Genomic DNA, 24,623 nt, shown 5'->3' on the forward strand with positions numbered 1-24,623 from the left:
AAGGAGAATTGATGCCTTTGAGCTGTGGTGCTGGAGAAGAGTATTGAGAATACCATGGACTGCTAGGAAAACAAACAGCTTTGTCCTGGAAAAGGTTAAACCGGGTGGCTCCTTGGAGGCAAGGATTCTGAGGCTCCCTCTAACATACTTTGGACATGTTGGGAGGAGAGACCGGTCCTTGGAGAAGGACATCATGCTTGGGAGGGTGGAGGTACAGCGCAGGGGGGGAAGGCCCTCTATGAGATGGATTGATTCAGAGACTGGGATAATGGGAGTGTCAGAGACAGTGCAATTGGCACAGGACAGAGCAGAGTTTAGGGCTGTTGTACATAGAGTCGCTATGAGTCGCAGGCGACTCGACGGCACATAACAACAATCTAGTGTGCATAGAAACAATTTATGATGGAGTTGCATGTCTTAACAAAAAAATTATATAGTGAAGCCTTATTTGTTTACATAAAAATATAGTACTCCTAAAAGGTCACAACCATTGAGATTCCTGTGGAACACAGCTCTATTCTGAAGTACCTGGGGTTGAAATTGGTTGTGGGTTTTATTGTTTGGGGATTTTTTTAGTGTTTTGAGAACATAGCATGAGCCATAAGGCATTAAGAGCTGTATGACTGATGTTTGTTGATGTGGTACTGTAGCAGAGACATGTGTTTGTTAAAGATTTTTTCTTTTTTCCTGTCTATAGTGGAGCACATGATCCAGAAGAACCAGTGTCTCTTTACCAATACCCAATGTAAGGTTTGCTGCGCCTTACTCATTTCTGAGTCTCAGAAGTTGGCACATTACCAGGTATGCCTCTGTTACTCTAGAACCATTTTACTTCCCAAACCTCAGCTTCTCTCTTGTTTGCATGGGGAAGTATAATTCCTTTTTTAGCCACCTAAATACCTCCATGCATGTTGGCTTATGACTGGAAAGTTGACTTAACTACTCAGAGTTTCGTCTCTCCCATTGAAATCAGGACCATTATATTTTTGTCTTCCTTTGTGGCTTGGTAAAGTAGGGAAGTGTGAGCTTTGGCTTTAAGTAGACTGAAGTTTGAATCATAACTCTGCTACTCATCCTGGGCAAGAAACATCACCATCTTCATCCTCAGTTTCCTCATTAAGATAGAGATGATAATCACTTTCTCAAAGATTTATTATGGAGATTAAATCAGACAGCATGTAAAGTACCTTTCACAGAGTAGGAACCCAATAAATAAGGCTTCTTTACCTACTCTCTCCTCTTCAGACATTTTTGTAGAAGGAAGCAGATGAAAATTGAGTGTTTTTGAGTGCCTTAGGAATGAAACAGCTTTTGGCTATCTTTGATCTTTTTCCTGGGTTCTTACAGAGCAAAAAACATGCCAACAAAGTGAAGAGATACCTAGCAATCCATGGAATGGAGACTTTAAAGGGGGAAACGAAGAAGCTAGACTCAGATCAGGTAATAAGCTGCCATACTGAGACTGTTCACTTCCTGGTGAAGTGAGCAGGCAAGTTGGTGTGGTGGAAAGAGCTTGAGCTTTGGAGTCAAACTAACTTGGCTTCAAATCCTAGCCTTTCTGTGTGACTTGACCCTTGACTCTTCCTCTACACGAAATGAGGATGTTAATACCTTTCCCTAAAACAAAGATGGTTTGTAGATATGGTCCAGCACAGAGCCTGGCCCACGGTAGGGACTCAACAAGTGAAGCCTAGTGGTTTGTTGAGCAGGACAAGAAGCTGCCCTTTCATTAAGCAAAGGGAGATCCAAGGGAAAAATGCCAAGTTCAACACATCCATGTTTTGAATAGGCAAGTGGAAGGAACACCTTTTCAAATGCCCACTCTGATTGAAATATAATCACAGATTGCTTTTTTGCTCAAAGATAGTGGGAGAATTATACTGAAATGATTTCTTACCCCAAGGGAGTGTAAGTCTCTATTCCTTATGAGTCTGTGCAAAGGTCATGAGATGAGACATCTGTAACCTACTGGTTGTATGATTTTGTATGGCCTTCCTAAAATGGTATTGATAATCCCTATCTCATAAGGATATTGTGAAATAAAACTTCCAGCTCCCAGTAGATGTTCAGCATATAGGAGCTTAACTTTACAAGCTGTTGCCTTTTATACAGTGGCCACAGGTTTAGAAGGACTTGGCTTGTCTCATCTCTAGGTTTTCTAGAAATCATCCTCTAGTAGCTACTCTCTGTTTACCAGGAAGTTAAGAGTCCCAGTTATCTCACTAGTCACCTCTTCACTGTGGACAAGTGCCTGCCTCATTGTGCCCTGGTTCTTTGAATTCTTAGGGTGCTCTAGTGATTCATATTAGACCACTTACATAAGGACTTTGAAAAGTACAATTCTGTGTATATTAGAAGCTCTCAGTCTCCTTCAGAGTTAGGTAAATGGTTACCTCAAAGCAGTGACTCTAAATTGGGCTGATTTTTTTTTCTCCCAAGGCACATTTGACAGTATCTGAAAGCAGTTTTGCTTGTCACAACTTGAAAGTGTGGACAAAATAGAGGTCACAGGTGCTGCTTAATATCCTACTATATATAACATAATCCACTACAGAGAATTATCCAACTCATAATGTCAATATTCCTGAGACCAAGAAGCCTCATCTTAGAGTGATTACCATATTCAGATATCAGTCCTTCTCACAGAGTTTGGGAGCCCGTAATATAGACTTGAAATACATTCTTTTCTAATCTAATCATAATCAATAGATAAAACACAGTGTTCTACTTGCTCAACAAACCCTAAGCATCTCCCGTGTGCCAGACTCAGGCTGAGTGCTAGGCTAAGAAATAGACAAATCAGGTAGTTCATGCCCAAATGTTGCACTTTAGTTCACAGAAAGGCTTTCAAGATATGACATTTCCAGTTTAGAGTAATAAGTGGTATACTAGAGGTCTGCTTAAAACATTTTAGGGTTTAGAGGAGGATTGAAGTTAATTTTTACATATAGAGGCTTGCTAACTATTTGTTCAATGAGTTTCTTGAATCAAGATCTCCTAGAAGAGGTGATACTGCGATCTAAACAGGCATATGCCAAGCAGCCAAGGAAGGAAGGAAAAGTATCCTAGGCAGTAGGAATGATCCAAGCAAAGCCAGGAGTATCAGAGAACAGAGTGGGGAATGGTGAATAGAACCTGGAATGAAGTAGCTGCAGATTAATCAAGAAAAGTAGATGGGGGTCAGCTTGTGAAGGGACGTTAGATGCCCATCCTCCTATGGGCTGTGGGAAACCTTTAAAGATTTTCTGGCTGGGCAGTGACATGATCAGACCTGTGTTCTTTCTCCCAACCAGAAGAGCAGCAGAAGCAAAGACAAGAACCAGTGCTGCCCCACCTGTAACATGACCTTTTCCTCCCCTGTCGTGGCCCAGTCACACTACCTGGGGAAGACCCACGCAAAGAACTTAAAGCTGAAGCAGCAATCCACTAAGGTGGAAGGTACTGGTTTTCCTGAGTAGTGCTATTTGGGCCGGGTGCTCTCAGAAATGCTCACTGGGGCCAGACTAGGAGAGGTTGAATTGCTTTTGAGAAGCCCTTGAAAATATCAAAGTAGACCCAACTTAATTAAAATGAAGCCTCACCTAATCTCCTTTCCTTTCCTTACATCAGTTTTTCTCTGAAGAAGGTCCTTAGCCCTGAGCTTTTGTCCTAATAATTAGAACTCAGGAGTGACAAGTCCTCCAGGCTGTGCTCACTGGAGAGCGTTCCATCTCCTACCTTTCCCATCCCACTTAGGTTTTTCCCTCCCAGCGTCACTGTGCCCTAATCACCATGTGTTCCAAGTTGAAAGCCAAATCCTTTTTTTCCCCAAGTGCTAAGGTTACAGACGGTTTACTTTTATGCTCAAAAACTGCCTGTTCTCCTCAAGACAAGGGACTTGCCTTTCAAAGCTGAATACTTCAGAGCTGCTACTATTGCCCAGCAAGCTACGTTTGCAGCTGTCATGAATTCATTCCCAGAACAGCAGCTACTAAAATAGCCCCTTTATCTTGTCACCAGTGGGACCCAACCCTCCCTTTCATCTTATTAACTCCTGACTTCTGGGGTTTTAACCTTCTCTGACTGCAATTAGTGAATTGATATTTCTGCAAATGAAAGTTCTTTGATCTTTAATTTTTTCTTTTCTTCATAATTGTTACTTCTCTCTTTACTTTGGACCAGGGAGTATACTACTGCTTATTCTTTTTTTAAAAAAGAATATATTGACACTCTAAGATATCAGTGTTTTGGAAGGCTTTGAAGATAGGGTAAAAAATTACTTATAATTATAGCCTTTTATCATACCCACTAGTTATTCCTGGTATGAGGCAGCAGAAATGGGCTTTGGAGTCACAGGGAACCAGTTTTAAATGCTGGCACTCTTGTTTGCTTTGTTTGTGATACTTTTGTTTGTTTCCTCACCTATGATACATGTGTATTTTTCTCTACTTCTTGGGTTTGAGGACAAAAATAATATCTATGAAACACCTACAATATAGTAAATGCTAGGTAAATGGCAGCTCCTATTGTTGCTATTATTACCATTCTCTAGATGGCTAATAAATAAAACCCTCCCCTAATAAAATATGGTGGATGGTCATGTAGTTATTAACTAGAGCATGCCATTGGCCTTGCTTATGGTTCATCATTAAGCTATAATAGTGCTAAGTGCTTTTATTACCCATGATGGTACAAAAAGTTTAAGTATTAGTCCAAGGAAAACTAGCTTAATAGTAGAACTTTATATGATCACAGGCTTGCCTTTCCACAGCTGAGAAAGGGCCTGGACTCTGAAAAATGATAAAGACGCCATACTCAGGTTGTTTTCTGTATTTACTTTTGTCTTTTTCCACATGGAGATATGTTTTTCATAATGCATGTACCATTTGTATTTTGCTCCCCCCCCCCCGCTTTATAATTTAAGCACATTTCTATGTTGTTAAGGGAGTTTATAAATATCCCTCTGGAATTATATTTTTCTAATGTAAAAATAGTATAAGCATATTGTAGAAAATATCAGTAAGTGAAAAGGAAAATTACATATAACTTTATCCTTATCAAAGATAAGTACTGTTAACATTTAGGAATACTGTTTCTCCTTTAGTCTTTGTTATGTGTACATGTGTGTATCTGTGTGTATATTCATTTATATATTCCTAGATTAAATCCATACATAATGTGCCGATAAGTGTGGACTACCTTAGCTTTATTATTTTTATAAACATCTTTATGTACATCTTCATTATGAATAGTTCCAGTTATTTTTATAAACATCTTTATGTACATCTTCATTATGAATAGTTCCAGTTCAAATCTTGTAAAATGTACAGAGAAAAAAAATAAAAGATCATACAGATCCTTTCACCATAGAGGAACATTGTTAATACACTGGTGATTCTGCAAAATCCCAGTATGCATATAGATTGGCACATAATATCTTCTAATAATTATATTATCAGATTGTATATATAATTTCATTTTATACTGTTCTGATTTAACATATAACATATTTCCCCATGTTCTTAAAAACTTTTTCATTAATGTTTTTAATGACATTTACAACCAACCCATCATACCACAGTTGACTGTTTCTTTAATGTTGAACATTTATATTTCCCCTGTACCTCCTTTCTTTGGTATTATAGGTAATGCTACAGTGAACTTTGTTATAGAACACTTTATTCATATTTTAGGGTATTTCTTCATTTATGTTGGATGCCTAATACCTCAATAAGCATATCCTCTAACTTTAATTCATCATTTACCCCAGATGCTTCTCTTCAGCATATTTTAAAGTCTTTTTTAAAAGTACCTGTATCTCTTAATGCTGTTACTACTCCTTTTCTGAGGTAGAAAAAAAAATTTATTTATTTTAGAAAAGTTGGGAAATATGGAAATCACTCTTAGAATATCTGCTTTGAGTCTTTTTCCCCATCTGTGTGGTTCTAGTTGCTGTTCTACAAAATTGAGAACATATGAAACAGATTTCTTTATTACCTTCTGCTTTTTCCTCAATAGTACAAACTGAGTATTTTCTCATGTTATTAAATGTTCTGAAGCATATACATTACTTTTTAAATGACTTGCTGAAATAAAAATCAATGACCAGGGAAATTGAAATGCCCCATACTGGAAGACCACTGTAGAAAAAAGAAAGTAAGTTTCTTCTTCTGGCTTGCTAGAAATCCTCAAAATCTTCCCCAGTCCAGGAGTGCAGAATTGAAAGAGTACCTGCGAACACTGTGCTATTTTATCTTCCTGCAAGTGCTGCTGGACTCTCCCCATACCATGGGCAGAAGGCCTGGCCCACGTCATGGGGACCTGTTAGGGACTTGTCCACCTGCTTTATAACACAGCAGGGCTCAGTCTGTTCTCAGCCATCGGGAGTAATTGACCCACAGGAGATCTACATATATGACCATATCATATTCTGATTAGCTGGATTCGAAGATATCTTCTGAAAGTAACAATATGGTCTCTCTGCTACATTTTGGCAGCCTAGCATCTCAAAGAGTGCATAGATTTAAGAGCCACGCAGTCTTAGGGCCACTCACTGAGGAACTTTAAACAAGCATTTCCTCTTAGTTTTTATCTATAATGCAGCAGAATGATGCCATGAACCTAGGGGGGCAGTTATGAAGGTCAAAGGGGAAGACAGACATTCAAATGTGTGACCAGATATTGATGTCATTCCCTTCTCCCACTCAGCCTTCCAGGTCATGTGGTGTGAAAGGCATCCCCTTTTCTAAAGGACTGGAGAGCTCTAGGGCCTCAAGCCCTCAGTTTTCCCATCTATGTGTTATCTTCCACCTCTGTAACTAGGATATTTTGAGGATGGGAATAAAATACTTAAGATTTTTTAGTCTCACTTTCTCTGTTAAATTTTAGGGAGTTCTAAGAGCCGAAAAGACTGCAAGTATGCATATCTCTGTTTTGTAATTTGGTGACTTAATAACGGACTCTCATAGCCTCCTCAGAATATGAGACCATCAGGACTCATTGTGCCTAAAATAGTTAAAGCTGATGAACAAAATAGCTGAAATTTCTGAACAAAATAGTGCTATTTGGGCTCTCCACGTTTCCCAGTTTCCCCAATTAGAGAAGATGTTCACTGTGTAATTCACACAGGCAGTGCCACGTCTGCAGGTGTGACTGGTGACGGCGACCTTCCTTTCCATTCAGCACGCTCAAAAGCCTGTCGCCTTCTGGGTTTTTCATTGTTTCTGTTTTAACTTTCTCACCACAGCTCTGTCAAAACACCTTACAAACCCTTTTCTTGTGGCCTCCACCTTAGCCTTGCACCAGAACAGAGACATGATAGACCCTGACAAATTCTGCAGCCTCTGCCATGCAACTTTCAATGATCCCGTCATGGCTCAACAACATTATGTGGGCAAGAAACACAGGAAACAAGAAACCAAGCTTAAACTCATGGCACACTATGGACGACTGGCGGACCCAGCTGTCACTGACTCATCAGGTGAGAGGGGACCCCCTGCGTAGACTCAAAGCAGAAAACCAAGGGTACTTGGAGCACAGTTTGGCTCCTCTGACTAACCATAAAAATAGATGCTTTTCCTCCTTAGATCTTCTCAAAGATGCCTATCGAACTTAAACAGGAAATTTAAATGAGTAAGACAGTAGTAGCGTAGTTACTAGAACATTCATGACCTGAGTAAATTGGCTGTAATTGATATTTCTTTATCATTCAATTTTTCAAGAGGCTAGAAAGTTATATCTGCACAGGCTTAAATGTTTAAGTTTGTAACTGATTTTAAAACTTTTAGACCCTATATAATAAGCCTTGTAGAGATACAGTAATATTTCTACAAGAAGCCAGATTTGGGGCATGGTCACCAATTTACAACCTCTGTTTAAATTTCTTAAGGATTATCCACTTTCCTAGGGGACGGCCTCAACCACTGTGCCAGATTTTAGGATATTCTCAGAGTACCACCTTCCTCAGAAGGAACACATGCTTATACCCCTAGATTAAGACTATTAGACTACTTCTTCCTCTTTTGTATGCAAATACCAGCATACTTTCCACATTTGTGCATTGTTGTTAACCCAATGGTATAAAGCACCTTGGGCCTGCTGTATTTAAAAAGTCTGTTTAAAAAGCTCCTGGCATGATGGGCTCAAAATTTTTTTAGGAGATCCTTGTCTTACAGTATTGAAAAATCGTATGGGTACACTGTTGAATGTACTTGAACTTTCCTACCAGAGTCCCAAGATTTTCCCAGAGTGATTGGCTCAGAAAAATTGTAAGCATTACTGAACTAAGTCAAACCCATGTTTTGTGTTTTCTCTGATGTTGAGAATAATAAAAGCTGATCATTTTATTTAAAAAAAAAATCTTTGACTACTTCCCTAACCTAGAGATGCTAGTCAGCATCATAAGAGTAAGAATTCACACATACACACACACACAAATTAGTAATCCTTCTCATTATAGTAATTACTTGTGACCTATATAATACACAAGAAGACCAGAACTATTTTGAGTGCCATGATCCAAGATGGATTACGACACTGTTTAAAATGGATAAAGACAGTATTTTTCAAATGATATATTGAGACTTATTCTTGGATCACGGAGTTGATTCATTGAGTTAAAACCAGCATTGAAAGAATTGTACTAGGAACAAATAGAAAATACCATAATACATTGCAAGGAAAAAAGGGAAAATTTTATTTGAGGAGGGGAGGAAGACCAGAACTAAAACTTTCATATCATTTGGCCAGGGTCTTAGGCTGGGATCTCAAGACCAGTTACTTTAGTGTAGCATCTTGGGTATAATGGTAGAAGCTTCTCCTGACTCAAGTGGTTGTGAAGGCTGAAAGCCTTGAAATCTTTAGTTAGACAAGTGATGGCTCATGGGACTGTAGGAGCTGGAAGATCCCCAAATAAGTCAGAAGGCTCATATACCAAGAACCAGAAATCTGAGGATGACAAGTCAGATATAAAATCAAGAGAGGGCAAGCTTTGCCACAATAGCCATATACATTGGATGCAGGTCACACCCTCCAGGCAATTTCTACTTTAACTGATAAGATATTTATATAAGATCACAAAACACCTGCCATACTATTAAGAATCATCGTCTAGCCAGGTTGATGATGATGTTGTTGTGTACTGTAGAGTCGGAACCAACCATAGCTGACCCTCTGACGGGTTTTTAGAGGCAGTTAATTGCATGGGAGATTGCTCATCCTTCTGCAGAGCAGCTGGTGGCCTTGAACCGCGTGCCTTCAAGATTCCTGGACAGCATCTTGCTACTAGGCTATAACCTTAACCATCATAGTTCACCCTTTGTCAGTTTGTCATGTATACACTTCTCCTTAAACCATATATAATATTCAAGTAAACACAATTATAAAATAATATTTGTGAAATATGTTTAAAAATAGTAAAAAAAATCATATTTGCACTTAAAATGGTACATCTAACATATGTGAGCTCTGATGACTTAGTAGTAAAAAGTCGTGCTGCCAACCCAAAGTTCAAACTATGCTGGCACTCAGTTCAAATCCACCAGCTGCTCCACGGCACAAAAATAGGCACCCTCCTCCCATGGTGTTTGTTGTTGTTATGTGCCATTGAGTCACCTGTGACTCATAGTGACCCTATGTACAACAGCCCTTAAGCCTGTCCTATCCTGAGCCAGTCTCACTGACTCTTAACACACCGGCCCGCATTACCCCAGTTACTGTGTCAGTCCATCTCATCAGGCGTCTTCCTCTCCTGTGCTGTCCCTCTACCCTTCTAGGCATGATGTTCTTCTCCAAGGACCGGTCTCTCCTGGCCACGTGCCCAAAGTATGTGAGACAGAGCTTCAAAATCCTAGCCTCCAAGGAGAAACTTGGTTTCACTATCTCCAAAAAAAGATCTCTTTGTTTTCTTGGTGGCTTGTGGTATGTTCAGGACTCTTCTTCAGTACCACAACTCAAAGGCAGCAATTCTTCTCTCATCCTTAGTCATTGTCCAGCTCTATGATGCATAGCAAGTAATTGCCATGACTATGGCCTGAATCAGGCACACCTTAGTCTCTAGACTGAATCTTTGCTTCTCATTACTCTGGAGAGGTCCTTGACCACAGATTTTCCCAGTGCATCTTTGGTTTCTGCCTCTGAAAACAATGAGTCACTTCCAACATGATAGTACATAACAAAAACAATATAACATATATATAATGGAAGTTACTAGCCCCATTTATATCTTATATTTTATAATGTTGTGTACCATCAAGTCAGAACCGACACTTGTTGACCCTCCGGTAGGTTTTGTGAGGCAGTGAATTGCATGCGAGGAGATGGCCTGTCTTTCTCTCTGTAGCAACTGGTGGATTGGAACCTCATACTTTTGGGTTGACAGTGCAATTCCTTACCTGCCAGAGCTTCCTATATTTTATAATAAGTAACAGAATAAGAGAAGGACAAAAATAATTTTCCTAGATAGATAAAACCAAACCCACTATTGTTGATTCTGACAGCAATATTCTGTCTGTTTTCTGTGACTGTAAATATTTACAGGAGGACATTGCCCATCTTCCTTCTGCAGAGCAGTTGGTGGATTGAGACCATGGCCCCTTATTTTATCAGTGAACTCTATACTACCAGAGCTCTGTAACCGGTATTTTAAACTACCTATCTCTACCACTCATTTTGTGTTCTTTTTATCTTCACTTCAGTCATGGCTCCTTTCCTGATAAAATGATCTAAACTTTCAGTCCTGAAAGGTCTGGGCCATTAGTAATCAGATCAGAATTAGATTATGGTCCTTTTCCATTGCCTTTAATTCACAGAGTAGTACCAAGAGATGTCGTAAGGGGACTCATATTCCAGAAATACTCTTCTCTACCTCCATATAAAATGTCAATCCAATTTCCCCTTGGTAATTAGGATCAAGCACACTAGCCAATAAAGTAACTCTCTCTTTGCCTTCTGATCTAGAGGCACAAGGAGCCCAAAGTGACTGGGTAGATTTCTTAACTTCCAGGTCACTGGAATAAGTAGTGTGCCTCCTAGTGGGATTATTCATCCCTTTGGAACTTAGACCACTAGACCTGCAGAGCCCAGGATCAGGGGGCCAGGAAGCACAAATTTTGTGAGTGGGTTGCTAGGTGTAATAGTAGTATCACTCCCATTTCCGTGCCTTGATTCCTAAAGCAGTGAATCCTAGCTGTAGGAGAAATGTCACCATATATTAAATGCTGGCTTAGGTCATCTGTAGATTCTTGGAGAACATAGTCCCAGCCCCACTGGGTATTGCACCTATTTGCCACCATAATTGAGTTTTTTATTAGGACATAATTTTATTATTGGTATTTTATTTAGGACGTTCTTTTGTTCTTTTCAAGCTAACTGCTTCAGAATGATGGGAAACATGTTAAAATCAGTGAATTCCATTAATATGGGTCCATCGCCACGCCTTATTTGCTATAAGGTGATTGCTTTCATCTGAGCCAATGCAGTGTAGGATATCTGACAGTGGGTAAGGCATTCTCTAAGTCTACAGATAGTAGTTTTGGCAGAAGCATTACATGCAGGGAAGACATTCATATCTGCAATAAGTATATATCCCATTAAGAATAAAACAAAAACACTGTCCTTTCCCTGATAGAAGTGGTGTGGTATAATTAACCTTCCTTAAAGTTACTGCTGGCTGTGTCTAAAGAAATGGTGCCATACTGGGAACTCAAGGTTACCTCTGCTGCTGGCAGATTGGGTGCTCAGCAGAAGCTATTGCCAAGTCAGCTTTGGTGAGTGGAAGTCTGAGTTGCTGAGCTCACACGTAACCTCCATCATTGCCGCCATAGCCACTTGGCTGATGACTCCATTGGACAAAGAATGAGGAAAAAATCTGACAGGTACACACAGAACATATCATCCTACCCTGTTCATTATTGATTATCCACCCTTTGATGAATATTCACATGAACACAAACCTCTTTATTTCTTTGGACCATTCAGAGAGCTCTGTGTACATGCCTCTTCCCCTACCTCCTTGTCACCAATTTCCAATCTTATTTCTTCTGAGTCCTTGATTACTCAGCCAACCCATTAATAAATAAATAGTTAAACATCTGGCCATCCCTCCTTCCAATGAGCAGCAAGATGCACTATTTAAAATTCTGCACACTGGGAAGATTTCCCTTTATCAGTCATCCCTCAGAGAATTAAAAAAAAATGTTGCAGTGCTGCTTCTGAGTGATGCCTACATATTGTCAGAACCATTTGTAAACCAGACATAAACACACACACACCCCTTTAGGCCATGAGTATAGACTGGAAGAAGGTAAATAATAAGATAGGACTAAGTATTTTTTTTTATGAATTAAACTACTGTCTGGTTTTAAGATGACTTTCAGAGGCTGTTCTTGGTTTGATGTTTAAAAATTATCTCAATACAGTAAAATTAAGGTTCATCTCTGTGACGCCAAAAAGTTTAGTGTCTATGAAAGTTTGAAATTCAACCTTGCACTTTTCTCCTTTTGGTCAGGATTTAGTCTATGGAATCTTTGATCAAAATGTTTAGTAGTAGTAGCCAGGTACTATCCAGTTATTTGTTCTAGTCTCGTGGTAAAGGAAACAATTTGTCTTCTTGATGTTGAGGTAGAATCCATATTAAAGTCTTTGATCTTCTGCAGGTGTCTCAAATCCTCCTCACTTTGAGCAACCATGGTTGTGTCATCAGCAGTGCAGGTTGTTGGTGAGTCTTCCTCTGATCCTGATGCCATATTCTTCTTAATATAATAGAGTCTAGCTTCTTGAATGATTTGCTCAGCATTCAATTGAATAGTTATGGAGAAAGGTTACAACCCTAATACATACCTCTCCTGATTTTAAACCATGCAGGGTCCCCTGGCTCTGTGTGGACAACAGCTTCCTGGTTTAGGTATAGGTTTCATATAAGGACAATTAAGTATTCTAGTATTCCCATTCTTAGTGTTAACCACAGTTTGTTGTGATCTTCATGATAAAAGGCCTTTATGTAGTCTTTAAAATACAAGTAAACATCTTTCTAGTGTTCTCTGCTTTCAGCCAAGATCCAGCTGCTACTAGCAGTGATGTCCCTCATTTCACAGCCTCTACTGAATCAAGCCAGAATATCTGAAAATTCCTCATCAAGATATGTACATTTTTTAATAATCTTCAGCAAGATTTTACTTGCATGTATTATTAATGATATTTTTTTTAATAATTCCTGCACTCTGTTAGAGCCCCTTTTTTGGGAATATGTATAAGTATGGTTATCTTCCAGTTGGCCAGGTAGTTTGCATATTAATTGGTAGAGATTGGTGAGCACATTCAGGGTTGCATCCGTTTCCTGAAACACTTGAATTGATATTCCTTCAAATCCTGGGCCTTATTTTCTGCTGGTGTAGCTTGAACTTCTTCCTTCAGTACTATTGATTCTTGGCTACTTCCTGTAATATTTCTGTATTGACCAGTTCTTTTTAGTACAGGACTCTGTGTATTCCTTCTTCTTCTTCTTTTCTTTTTTTTTTTAATGATTCCTGTATCATTTAGTATTTTCCTTCAGCATTGCTACTCAGGGCTTGAGTTTGTTCTTCAGTTCTTTCCGTTTGAGAAATGCTGACTTCCTTTTGGTTTTCTAACTCTATTTGCACCTTTTATTAGAATACTTTGTTTTGTCTTCTTGAGCTGCCCTTGAAATCTGTTCATCTCTCTTACTTCAGCATCTCTCCCTTTTATTTTAAACTCTTTGTTCTAGTGCAAGTTTCAGAGTCTCTTCTGACACCTATTTTGGTCTTTTCTTTCTTTCCTCTCTTTGCAATGTCCTTTTACTTTTACTTTCTTCATCAGTCATTAAAGTGCATCAGATCTGTTCTTGAGATGGTTTTTTAATTCACTTAGGATAGACTCACCTACTGTTTTGATTCACATGGACTTTTCATTTTCTTCAGCTTCAAAACATCATATGAATCTTGGCTAAAAGCAGGGACTATCAGAAAGGTGTAAACTAGTGTTTTATTGACTATGTTAAGACATTCAACTGTGGGGATCATAATAAATTATGGGTAACATTGCATAGGACAAGAATTCCAGAATTCTTACTTGTACTCATGTGAAACCTACATAAATCAAAAAGCAGTGATTTGAAGAGAACAAGGAGATACTGCATGATTTAAGGTCAGATAAGTACTTGCCAAGGTTGTGTCCTTTCACTGTATCTGTTCAGTCAGTGTGCTGAGCAGACATCCTGAGAAGGTGACTGTATGAGGAAGATGATGGCATCACAGTTGGAGAAAGATCATCAACCTCTTGTGAAATGCAGATGATGCAACCTTACTTCCAGAAAACAAAGAAGACTTGAAACACCTTTTTTAAGCTCAAAGACTAGATCTGTGCTCCAGATACCACTTTACTCATAGGATCCTTCTAAGTCAGAGTCAACTCAGTGGGAGTCAGCGAGGTGGTGTTTTACTCTTAGAAGCAGTTATCAATGCCTAGCCCATCCTTTGAATTCTGCTTTGCTAGAACCACTCTTAAGTGCCAAATGTCTTAGACTGACCTCTCTATGGGAACAAAACTAGTGGGGAAAAAAATATACATACAGATAGGGAGACCAGGGCATTGATTACTATATAGGTTTGTAGGTTGGCAAAAACCAAATGTGTGGTTCAGGCCTCAGGCTGAAAGGCTTCTCTTGACTCATGTGGTTGCAGAGACAGACAGACCCAAAACAAGCTGGTCAGATGGCAAGCTGCTCATTCACATCTCAGGAGGATTATTAGTTGACTGCAGAATCAAGAAAGGACAAGTGCTGGCAAAGCATCCTTAGACATTGGATGATGCAGGCCACAGTCTCCTCCAAGGAAACTTGCCTTTCAAATAATTGGCATCAGATTTTTTTAAATGGCTAATGATTCCATAATGTCCACTGAGAACCATGGCCTAGCCGAGGTAATATATAACTTTAACCATCGCAGATAGCCAACTCCTTCCTGCCTACAGGATTCTCAGCCTGCCCTCTGGGTTATTAGAACCATCATCTGCCTCATCATGTCACTTCTCCCCACTATTTAGGACATCCCCTTCCAGACAGAACAGATCTACTTTTTCTACCCCATGCTTGTCACCAGTTTCTTCAGTCTTTGTCTTATAAGACAGATTCGCAAGCCTTACTAAATTAATATTTGTTATTGCTGTTAGGTACCATCGAGTTGATTTTGACTGTTAGTGGCATTTTGCACAACAGACAAAGCACTGCTGGTATCATAGTCATTACGTTTGAGCACATCCATATGCAATGGATTTGTTGCAGCCATTGTGTGAATTTGCTAATTCTCTTCCAAATGTGATGTTCTCCTCCAGGGACCAGCTCCCACTGATAACATGCCCAAAATATGTGAGATGAAGTTTCACTGTCCTCCATTGGAAGGGGCATTCTGTTTATATTTCTTCCAAGATACGTTTTGTTCATTCTTCTGATAACTGTCTTGGCCATCAAGTCAGAACTAACTTAGCCGACCCTCTGTTTCCAAGGTTATTAATTTCCCAGGAAGAGATTGTCCATCTACATCTAAGAGCATGTTTGAGAGTCTCTTTTAGGACTGGGTTTTTTAATGGCCTTTTGCTCTCTTCATGTATGATGTCTCTGATGACATCCCTTGATGTCAACAACATGATTTTTAGTCATTAGTGTTCAATGCATCAAATCTCTTCTTGATATAGTCTCTGAATTCATTTGGGATATACTCAAGATTGGCTCTCATTGACTGTCTTCATTTTCCTCAGCTTCAATTTGAATTTGCATGCATATCCTTGATGGTCTGTAATTGGCCCAGCACCATGATGGAGAAGAGGTTGAGGTTGTTAGCAATTACAGCTTGCTCAGATCTACAATCAACACTCTCAATACCAGCAGTCAGGAAATCAAAAGACAAATTGCATTGGGGAAAATCTGCTGTAAGAGACCTCTCCAGAATGCTGAAGAGCAACGATGTCAGTCTAGATACCAAGGTGCACCTAATCCAGGCCATGGTTTTCTCATTTACTTGTTATACTTCAGAAAGTTGGACAATGACTAAGAATGACAGAAGAAGAATAGATGCCTTCAAGTTGTAGTCCTGGAGAAGAGTCTTGAACATACCATGGACTGCCAAGAAAACAAATCAGTCTGCCTTGGAAAGGGTGAAACCAAGTCTCTCCTTGAAGCCTAGGATTTTGAAGCTCTGCCTCACTTTGGGTACGTAGCCAGGAGAGATTTGTCCTTGGAGAAGGATATCATGCTCAGAAGGGTGGACAGACAGCTCAGGAGGAGACCCTGGATGAGATGGATTGATACAGTAACTGGGGCGGTTGGGGTTGCTGTGTCAGAATTAGTGAGACCGACTCAGGTTCAGAGCTGCTGTACATAGGGTCACTATACATCGCAGGCAGCTCAACCAGTAACACATTCTATGAGGTTTGGAAGCAGAAGTGCAATCCACTTCAAACAACTTGCTTTTGGAATCTCAATGAACTTTGATAAATGTCACTAGTTATAGAGGGGCTTCAGGCCTTTTGTTCATAGGATCGCTATGAATCGTGCTCAAGTTGAAGGCAATCAACAACATTCTTGATGGTCTGTTCCACACAGCTGGCTCCTGGCCTTGGTCTAACTGAAGATACAGACCTTCTCGCTTACCTCTTTCCACAGATGTAGTTCATCTGATTCCTGTATCTTCATGTATAGTTTATGTTGTTCTAAAAAGGTTATTTCCAATAAAATATCACCATTCATATATAAGTTTTACAGAGAAGAGAAATTCAAGAAGTATACAAGTAGAATTGTCAAGATTTGCCATCAAATATGGGAGATGAAGAGAAAATGGACAGTCAAGGATTTACTAGGTTTAGGCTTATCTATTTAGGAGAATAACCCAATTTCATCACGTTGAGTTTGAGATGACCATGAGAAATCTAAATAGAGATGTTAAAGAGGCATTTAGTTAATGTAATTGATTTCATGCTCAATCTTAAAGGTACGAGCTTCAGTTCTGACTCGATGGTACACAACTACAACAACATACACCAAAAATATGTTGAATTGCAAGTCTTTTTTTTTTTTGGCAGTTGAAGTGTGTTTTATTATCAAACAAGCTTAAGCTGGAAGGTTCTCAGAGGGGAATGTGGACAACAGAAGGGCTCAGTGAGGTGAGGGCAAGGAGGCAGGGGCAGCAGTTCTGAAGGATGGTATTGGGGAGGGGTTTGTCACCAGCAGAAGTAGTGCCACGAAGGCAGGAAGGTGGCTACAGAAACACCTTTCTCTGAACAGGGATTTCTCTTCTATCTCTAATAACAGAAAAAAGACATGTTCTTAATTTTAAAACCCAAGAAAAATATTTTGGAAGTACATAGTGGCAAAGTTTACACACTTTGTAAATGTAATTAATGCCCCTGAATTATACACTTAAAAATGGTTCAGGGGGTGATTACACTACATATTTTACCACAATAAGATACACAATAACAATAAAACTTAAAAGCTTATCATCATAACAGGCAGTCTCCAATCCTGTCCCCACTCTTCAGGACCTAGTCCTGCTCCCTAGATATGACAGCTTTTTCCTCCCTGAGCTATTCTGCTATTGTTGTCCCTATTTCTTTATTTAATTGAGATTTTTATGAAAGTTTATAGAGAACTTGGATTTCCGTTCATTCATTATTGCACATTTTCCTCCCTGCCCGCCCCTTCCCCCAGCAATTCTTTTTTTAAAAAAAAAAAAAAGTTAAACAACAGACGGTTGGATATTTAGATCTAAAACGCAAAGAAGAATGTGAATTTGAGAGAAAAGCTTTGGTTATAGCATATATTAAATTGAACTATTCTCAGATGAATAGCAAGTGTTTGAAAAGACCGTGACCTGAATCAGTTGCACCTTAGTCCGCAAGTTGACATCATTGTTCATCAGGAATTTGGAGAGGTCCCTGACTGCAGATATTCCCAGAGCACTACATCTTCTGATCTCCTGACTGCTGATACAAGTGTATTTGTGGATCCAAGTAAGGTGAAGTCATTGATGTTTTCAGTCATTTTTCCATCTATCAAAGACTACAGTCTTCAATAAGGATTAAAGCTCAACATCAAGAAAACAGAGGTTCTCCAACTGGATTGAGATTATTCACAATTTCAGCTTGCTTGATTCCTCAGTCAACACTTTTGACAACAGCAGTCAAAAAATCAAAAGACAAATTGTTTTAGGAAAATCTGCTGCCAGAGACTTCTCCAGAGTGCTCAAGAGCATTAGGGTGTGCCTAATCCAGGCTCTAGTTTTCTCAGCATCAGAGAGGTGGACAGTGACTAAGGATGATAGAATCGATGTCTTTTAGTTGTGCTGGAGAAGAGTATTGAACATACCATACAAACAGTTCTTTCCTGGAAGAGGGTGAAACCAAGCTGCTGCTTGGAGACAAGGATTTTGAAGCTCCATCTCACATACTTTGGGCATGTAGCCAGGAGGGACAAGTCCTTGGAGAAAGACATGCTTGGAAGGGTGGTGGGACAGTGCAGGAGCGGAAGACCCTAGGTAGGATGGATTGATGAGATGGATGTGGATGAGATTGCCTCAAGATAGGACTATTGTACATAGGGTTGCTTTGAGTTGCAAGTGACTCAACAGCACATAACAACAATACTGATTGAATCAATACTGTTGAATTTTGAGGGTAGTAATTTTTCCTTAAGCCTTTAAAGGGGCACATGTGTCTTCTAGAAAACATGTATAGATACAAGGAAAACCAGCATAGCTGAAAACTAAGAGCTAACAAGATTATTAGAAGAGTCTGTCAGTGTTCTCAATAGCTGAAAATGCTGTGCAGGGCTGTTTAAAGTTAAGCTCCACCTCTCCCTCTGCCTGAAATAGTGTAGTAGGATAGTAGTTATATGTTTTTGCACTGATTCCATACATACTGTGTGTTAAATGTTTGTTTAAACCATGAAACAACTATATGCAGTGGATGCTAATACTATCCCCAAGTTATATATGAAAAGCTTGAGTCTTAGAGAAGTACTTTTATTTACAAATGAGTAAGTCAGATGTCAAGTAATTGGCCAGTAGTCTCACAGCTAAAAAGAGGTAGCACTGTTATGTGATCCTAGGTAATCTTGCTCCAAAACTGTATGACTTTACAGTGAGAGATGATTTGTCTGGTGTCAAGGCCAGAGTACTCTTGTGTATATATAATAGTCTTTCTTAGACAGCTAAGACTTGGCATGCTAGAAAAAATAGAACCGTGTCAGTCAGACCTAAATTTGCCATTTACTGTGTTATTGGACATATGACTGTGCCCTCAGCTACTAAAAAAATAGCAGTGGTTCAAACCCACCAGCCCCTCCATGAAAGAACGATGTTACTGTCTGCTCCCATAAAGCTTACAGCCCTGGAAACTAGGCTTACACTAGTAGTTAAGGAATTGTACTGCCAACACAAAGGCACATGGTTCGAATCCATTATCTACTCCAAAGGGAAAAGTTGGGCCCGTCTCCTCCCATACAATCTGCAGCCTCAGATAATCCTTTGAAGGTGACTTGTGGGTCAGTTACACTCAACTGTAACAACCTAAGTTAGAATTGAGTCAGCAGATTTGCAGCATTTTAAAATATAAAATAACTCTGTAAACAAGCTTTTTAAAAACACACCAAACTTAAATGCTATCTCATGGTGACCCTCCACTTGGTTTGAGAGGAGACTATCTTTTTTTCATGTAACAGCTGGTGGGTTCAAACTTTTGACCTTCTGGTTAGCTGCCCGGTACTTAACCTGCTACACATACCAAACAAAGTTGTGTTGTGTGATTGACATATGTAAAGCATTTGATATTTTTGTTTTATGATTGTAAGTTATAGTAAAGTTGGTTTGTACTTGAGAAAAGCTGAGATTGAGAGAAGAGATGGTATGTAGCCAAATCATACAAAGGCAGAGCCAAGGATCCAGCTCCTTATCTTGGCTCCTGACCCATGCTGTCTCTGCTCGATTTATAGAAAAAGGCCACTTTGTCATTGGTGCAGCCCTGGTAGTCAGAATACAAGGTATTTGGGTGCCCCAGGTAGAAAGACAGATTGATTTTTTGTAACTGGCATTCTCATTAATTACTGTTATTGCAAGCCTAAGGAAAGTGGCACCTTCCCAAAGACTCATTAATGAGTCTTAGCAAAATCAGAGTAGAGAAGACAGTTATACCAAATGTCATCTCTTTCTTCTGTCATTCTTTACTTACTCAAATTATTACTCTGGGAAAAGCTCTGGAGAAAACAGAGAGGAGTGAGAATAAGGAAGTTCAAACCCCAAGGACCACCTGGGCATCTGGGATTCTCTCATCAGGGCCTGCCCTGTGACCTCACCTTACCATCAGTCCTGAGATGGGCATCTGCATGTCCTATCAAAAACAACAGTCCCTAGGTCTTGTTTACTGAGTAACCAAGCATCTTGATTTTGTTGTGTGTTTCAGCTGGGAAGGGCTACCCCTGCAAGACGTGTAAGATAGTGCTGAACTCCATAGAGCAGTACCAAGCTCACGTCAGCGGCTTCAAGCACAAGAACCAGTGAGTAACCATGTTTTGAAATGAAAGCATCTGCAGCCTCTAAATCAGAATTAACCCATCTTCCCCTTAGCTAAAATAGAACCTTAACAACCTTTTGTGGCCAACAAATGAGAGATTAGTTAACAGAAATATCTCCTCTGTAAGGTTTTCTCCCATCAGCTTCTCCCCAACCTTTGGACCATTTGGGCAGAAGACTTTATCAGACAAGCAGAGATTTCCTTAATGGCCATCTAAAAATACCTGGATTTCCTGGTCTTTAGCAGCTTGAACAGAGAACTGCTTTTCTGCTGACCTGGAGACTGTAATCTACTGCCATCAGTATTGTTGCAGGGGCTCCCCCTACAGGCAATTGCCAAATGTGACCAAATTCTTTGATAACATGTTTCCAAATGAAAGTCAAGTCCACTCTGTCCCTGCTTCTATTCTGATAGGCGCAGACAGGCAATAACCAAGCAAGCAATATTTATAGGTTGATTACAGCTTTAAAAAGACATAGTCATGTTGGTCTCTCAGCTCCTGATAATCTTGAAAATGACCAACATTCCTTGAGCCCGTTGTATTCTGTTAGAGACCACGTGCCTAGCGAATTCTCTCAGATAATATTCACAGTAGCCCTGAAAGGAAGAGATATTTATCCTAATTTGAAAGATAAGGTAACCATTATTCAAAATTATGTCATGGGGAGGCCATGTTCCACATAGTGCCTCCTGGCTACATAGCAGGCTTTCCTATTTGTGTCCTGCTAAAGCAGCATTGTGGTACCACGTGCAGAAGAGAGGACCTTCCAGGAGGAGTCCTTGTGATACTGTTTGGTCTTCTCAGAAATTATTTCCTCATCTGTAAGACTGGGATGGTAATTCTGACCTTAGAGAGTCGTGCTGTGAGGAATAAGTAAGATGACTCCGTTTTCACCCACTGTTTATACTATACAACATCACCTTCTGCAGTCACAATTGTCATCCCATTTGTTACATTTGAGGACACTGAATTTCAGACAGACAAATATGCTGAAACAGGGACTTTGACTTTCATCGTTAATTCGGCATTATTCATTGAGCCAAATGAATTAAAAGTGGTAGAAACAGTATTGGAGCCAAAAATACCATCAGTCCTTTCTACTCTGCCATGACCTCTCTCCCATGATGTAGCAGATTTCTTCCTTACCTGAGAATATGTTCTTAATTGAGGAAGAGGCCTTGACGCTTATCTTAAGTATGAATTTGAAACAAACCCCAGCACCTCAGTCAGGGACTCACAATCTTTCAGCATACCTCCTTGCAGTTTGGTTAAAGGTGATTTCTGCATGTGCATGGAGCCAACCAAATCACCAGAACCTGAGCCACTCCCGATACTTCATGGGACTACATAGACTTGAAAAGGCAGGGATTTTCTGTTCTCTTCCAAATACTTTTCAGCTTTGTGATCTTGGGTAAGTCAGTGAAGCCTCTCAGAGCTCCTAATTCCTCTTCTGTAATGGTAATTATTGCAGTTATGTGCTGTTAAGTCAAAACAGACTCATAGCTGACCCTCCAATGGGTGTTCAGAGGCTGTAACTTGCATCAGAGGAGACTGCCTGTCTTTCTCCTGAAAAGCAGCTGGTGGATAAGACCTGAGTGTCTTTGGGTTAGCAGTCCAACTCCTTAACCACCAGGCTGTAGACCTCCCTTAATGGTAATAGTTACCATTTATTGAATGCCTCATTTAATTTTCAGCAGCTCTAAATTAAAAACCCTGTTGTATAATCCAAAAAAAGCTGATGTCACATACGGTAATTGACTTGTCCAGAGTCACACAGTTACTTGGAGATAAATCCAGGATTCAAATCTGTTTGACTCCAAAGTCCATTCTTTTTTACTTGCCACTAGCAAGCAGCAATTTCACCTCATAGATTAATGTGACAATTAGAGATACAATAAAACCTTTAAAAGCTGGAACTCACTAGCACTGGCCTTTTTTTCTGGGCCTTAAAAATTTTTTACCTGTGATAAAGTGAAGTGCTACCACTGTGCTCTCTCTATTAGTGGAAAATATTTTGAGTTTCTTCCTCTGACAGATTTCCACCTTAATGGGTTTTAACGTTCACAGATTTTACTGTATTTATCAAGTGCCTAGCTCCATTAGAGGGTCAGTGAAAAAGAGGAAACCCCTCAAGGAAATAGATTGACAGACAGGCTGTGGCAAGGGGTCAGGCACAGCAGCGGTTGTGAGGTGTGTGGAGCCCCTAGTGTGCTGTCCTGTGTGCACAGGGTCCCTGTGGGGCAGAGCTGACTTGAAAGCACGTGACAGCCACATGCACGAGGAAGAGCAGTCATTAGAGACAGACTTTCAGTGATTCACCGTGTTATTTATTGAGCACCTGTTATGTTCCTGATCCTATTCTGAGTATTGGCATTACAGTAGCAACCAAGATCAATATGTCCCTGCTCCTCTGGGTCCTTCTTCTGATGAAGAAAATCCATAGGCAAATGAGACAACATCAGTTAGAAGAGGGTGCCCAGAGAAAGGGATAAAGAATGGCAGTGAGATTAGGTGTGAGAGGGAAAGCAGTCCAGAATGAGGTTGGTGAGGTGGGCACCTTCCAGGGCCTGTAGCCTTGGACAGATGCTTTGATATAGTGGAGAGCTGTGCCAGATCTGACACAGGAGCCTCGGCAATACTGGTTCCCATTTTCCCATTTCCACTCTGCACACTCTCTCTGGGCACCTGCTCAGTGCCAGGCACAGAGGGTCCTCAGTTCTCAGGACCCATCAGACAGAGGGGATGAAACTCAGTGTTTGTTTTTCTTTCTCCCAGTAGTAAAAAAAACTCACAATATTTTCCACTAAATGAGACAGCACAGTGGTAACTCTTCACTCTGTCACGGGGGAAAAATAAAGTAGAAACTACTTGATAAAGTAGAAAGTCCTGAACCTATTATTTAAAGGCTTACTTTGGTCAAGCCATATAAACTCCTGAACTTTAGTTTCCTTGTATGTGAACTGGTGTGGTGACAAGATGGGATGAAAGAAGCAAAGCATTAGCTGTGCCTTGTGTGCAGTGGGCCTCAGTGGAGAAGAACTGCCATGAATATGTAGTCAAGGCTCTAGAAGTGCTATTAAAATAAGCGACCTTCGTAACATTTTTTAAGAGTGCCTTCCTAACTCAACCACAAACTGATCCTTTCCCTCTGTTCTTTCTCAAATTACAGATCACCAAAAGTAATGGCTTCACCCCTGGGCCAGATTCCAGTGCAAGGGCAACCCATTAAGAAAGACTCTACCACCTTGGAAGACTAGATAGAGGTGTTTCTGCACCCCCTCTTGGACCAGCCATGAGCCAATGCCCTGTGATCAGCCGCTGGCTCCCTCCTTCTCCTTTCTTACGCTGGAGAGTACATAGACCTGAGGCAGGACTGGGCCACAGGCACCTTTGATTGGTTCAGGAAGTTGCAGTCAGCCTCCAGAGTTTGTCCCTCCATTTGGTGCCAGACCCTGTAACCAGGACTTGGGGTCTCACAGGGTGGTAAATTGAAGGATGACCTTTCCTCCCCAGTCCCGCCAGGCAAATGTTCCTAGGCCCCAAGTCCTCTCTTTGTTCTGCAGGTCAGTTTTGGACCAATATCTGCAGCTAAAGACCTAAGCTCTCCCAGGGCTCCAGGAATCTCCAGAGAAACCTGGAACATTCATGCTGGATTTTGGTCGAGGCAGGAAATGGCAGATGGAAGTGGATGCCACTTGAGAGCTTGGAGCTGATGTAACAACACTCTCCCTCCCCCAAAAAAGGCCGACTCCCCTGAGCCTGGGGCCAGATGCCAGCCATTTGTGCAGGGTGTTGGTCACTGTGAAGTCTCCTCTTAGAGCAGTGATGGTCCTGTCCCTTTTCCACAGTTCCTGAGTGGTGCTAAGGAGCTGCAACAACTGAGGGCAGGCTAGAGCAAGAGGCTGCCGCAGTACCAAGGGGCTCGGGCAACACTCTACTCAGATGGGAACCTTCCTCTGCTCCAGCAGAGACGCTGTGCCCCAGGGTCATGTGGGAAGGTCCGCACATGCAAGTTTCCATGACAGATCTTCATCCTTAAAGGCAACTGCCTCATGCCCGCCAGCCCAGA

The 24,623-nt window shown here is 40.5% G+C and overlaps 1 protein-coding gene across 1 annotated transcript in view; it reads left to right on the forward strand.

Annotated features, from left to right (window-relative positions):
• ZNF346 (zinc finger protein 346) overlaps positions 1 to 23,811 on the forward strand; it is a 53,329-nt gene extending 29,518 nt beyond the window's left edge. Inside the window, exons 2-7 of the mRNA XM_006884387.1 lie at positions 698 to 801; positions 1,348 to 1,440; positions 3,294 to 3,438; positions 7,274 to 7,459; positions 20,443 to 20,536; positions 23,724 to 23,811. Of these exons, the coding sequence (XP_006884449.1) occupies positions 698 to 801; positions 1,348 to 1,440; positions 3,294 to 3,438; positions 7,274 to 7,459; positions 20,443 to 20,536; positions 23,724 to 23,811 (710 nt within the window). The remainder of the gene's footprint in view (positions 1 to 697; positions 802 to 1,347; positions 1,441 to 3,293; positions 3,439 to 7,273; positions 7,460 to 20,442; positions 20,537 to 23,723) is intronic.
• Positions 23,812 to 24,623: the final 812 nt, after the last annotated feature.

This window comes from Elephantulus edwardii, unplaced genomic scaffold (assembly GCF_000299155.1).
Source record: "Elephantulus edwardii isolate Elephantulus edwardi_28Jun2011 unplaced genomic scaffold, EleEdw1.0 scaffold00033, whole genome shotgun sequence".
In the NCBI taxonomy this organism is placed as follows: Eukaryota; Metazoa; Chordata; class Mammalia; order Macroscelidea; family Macroscelididae; genus Elephantulus; species Elephantulus edwardii.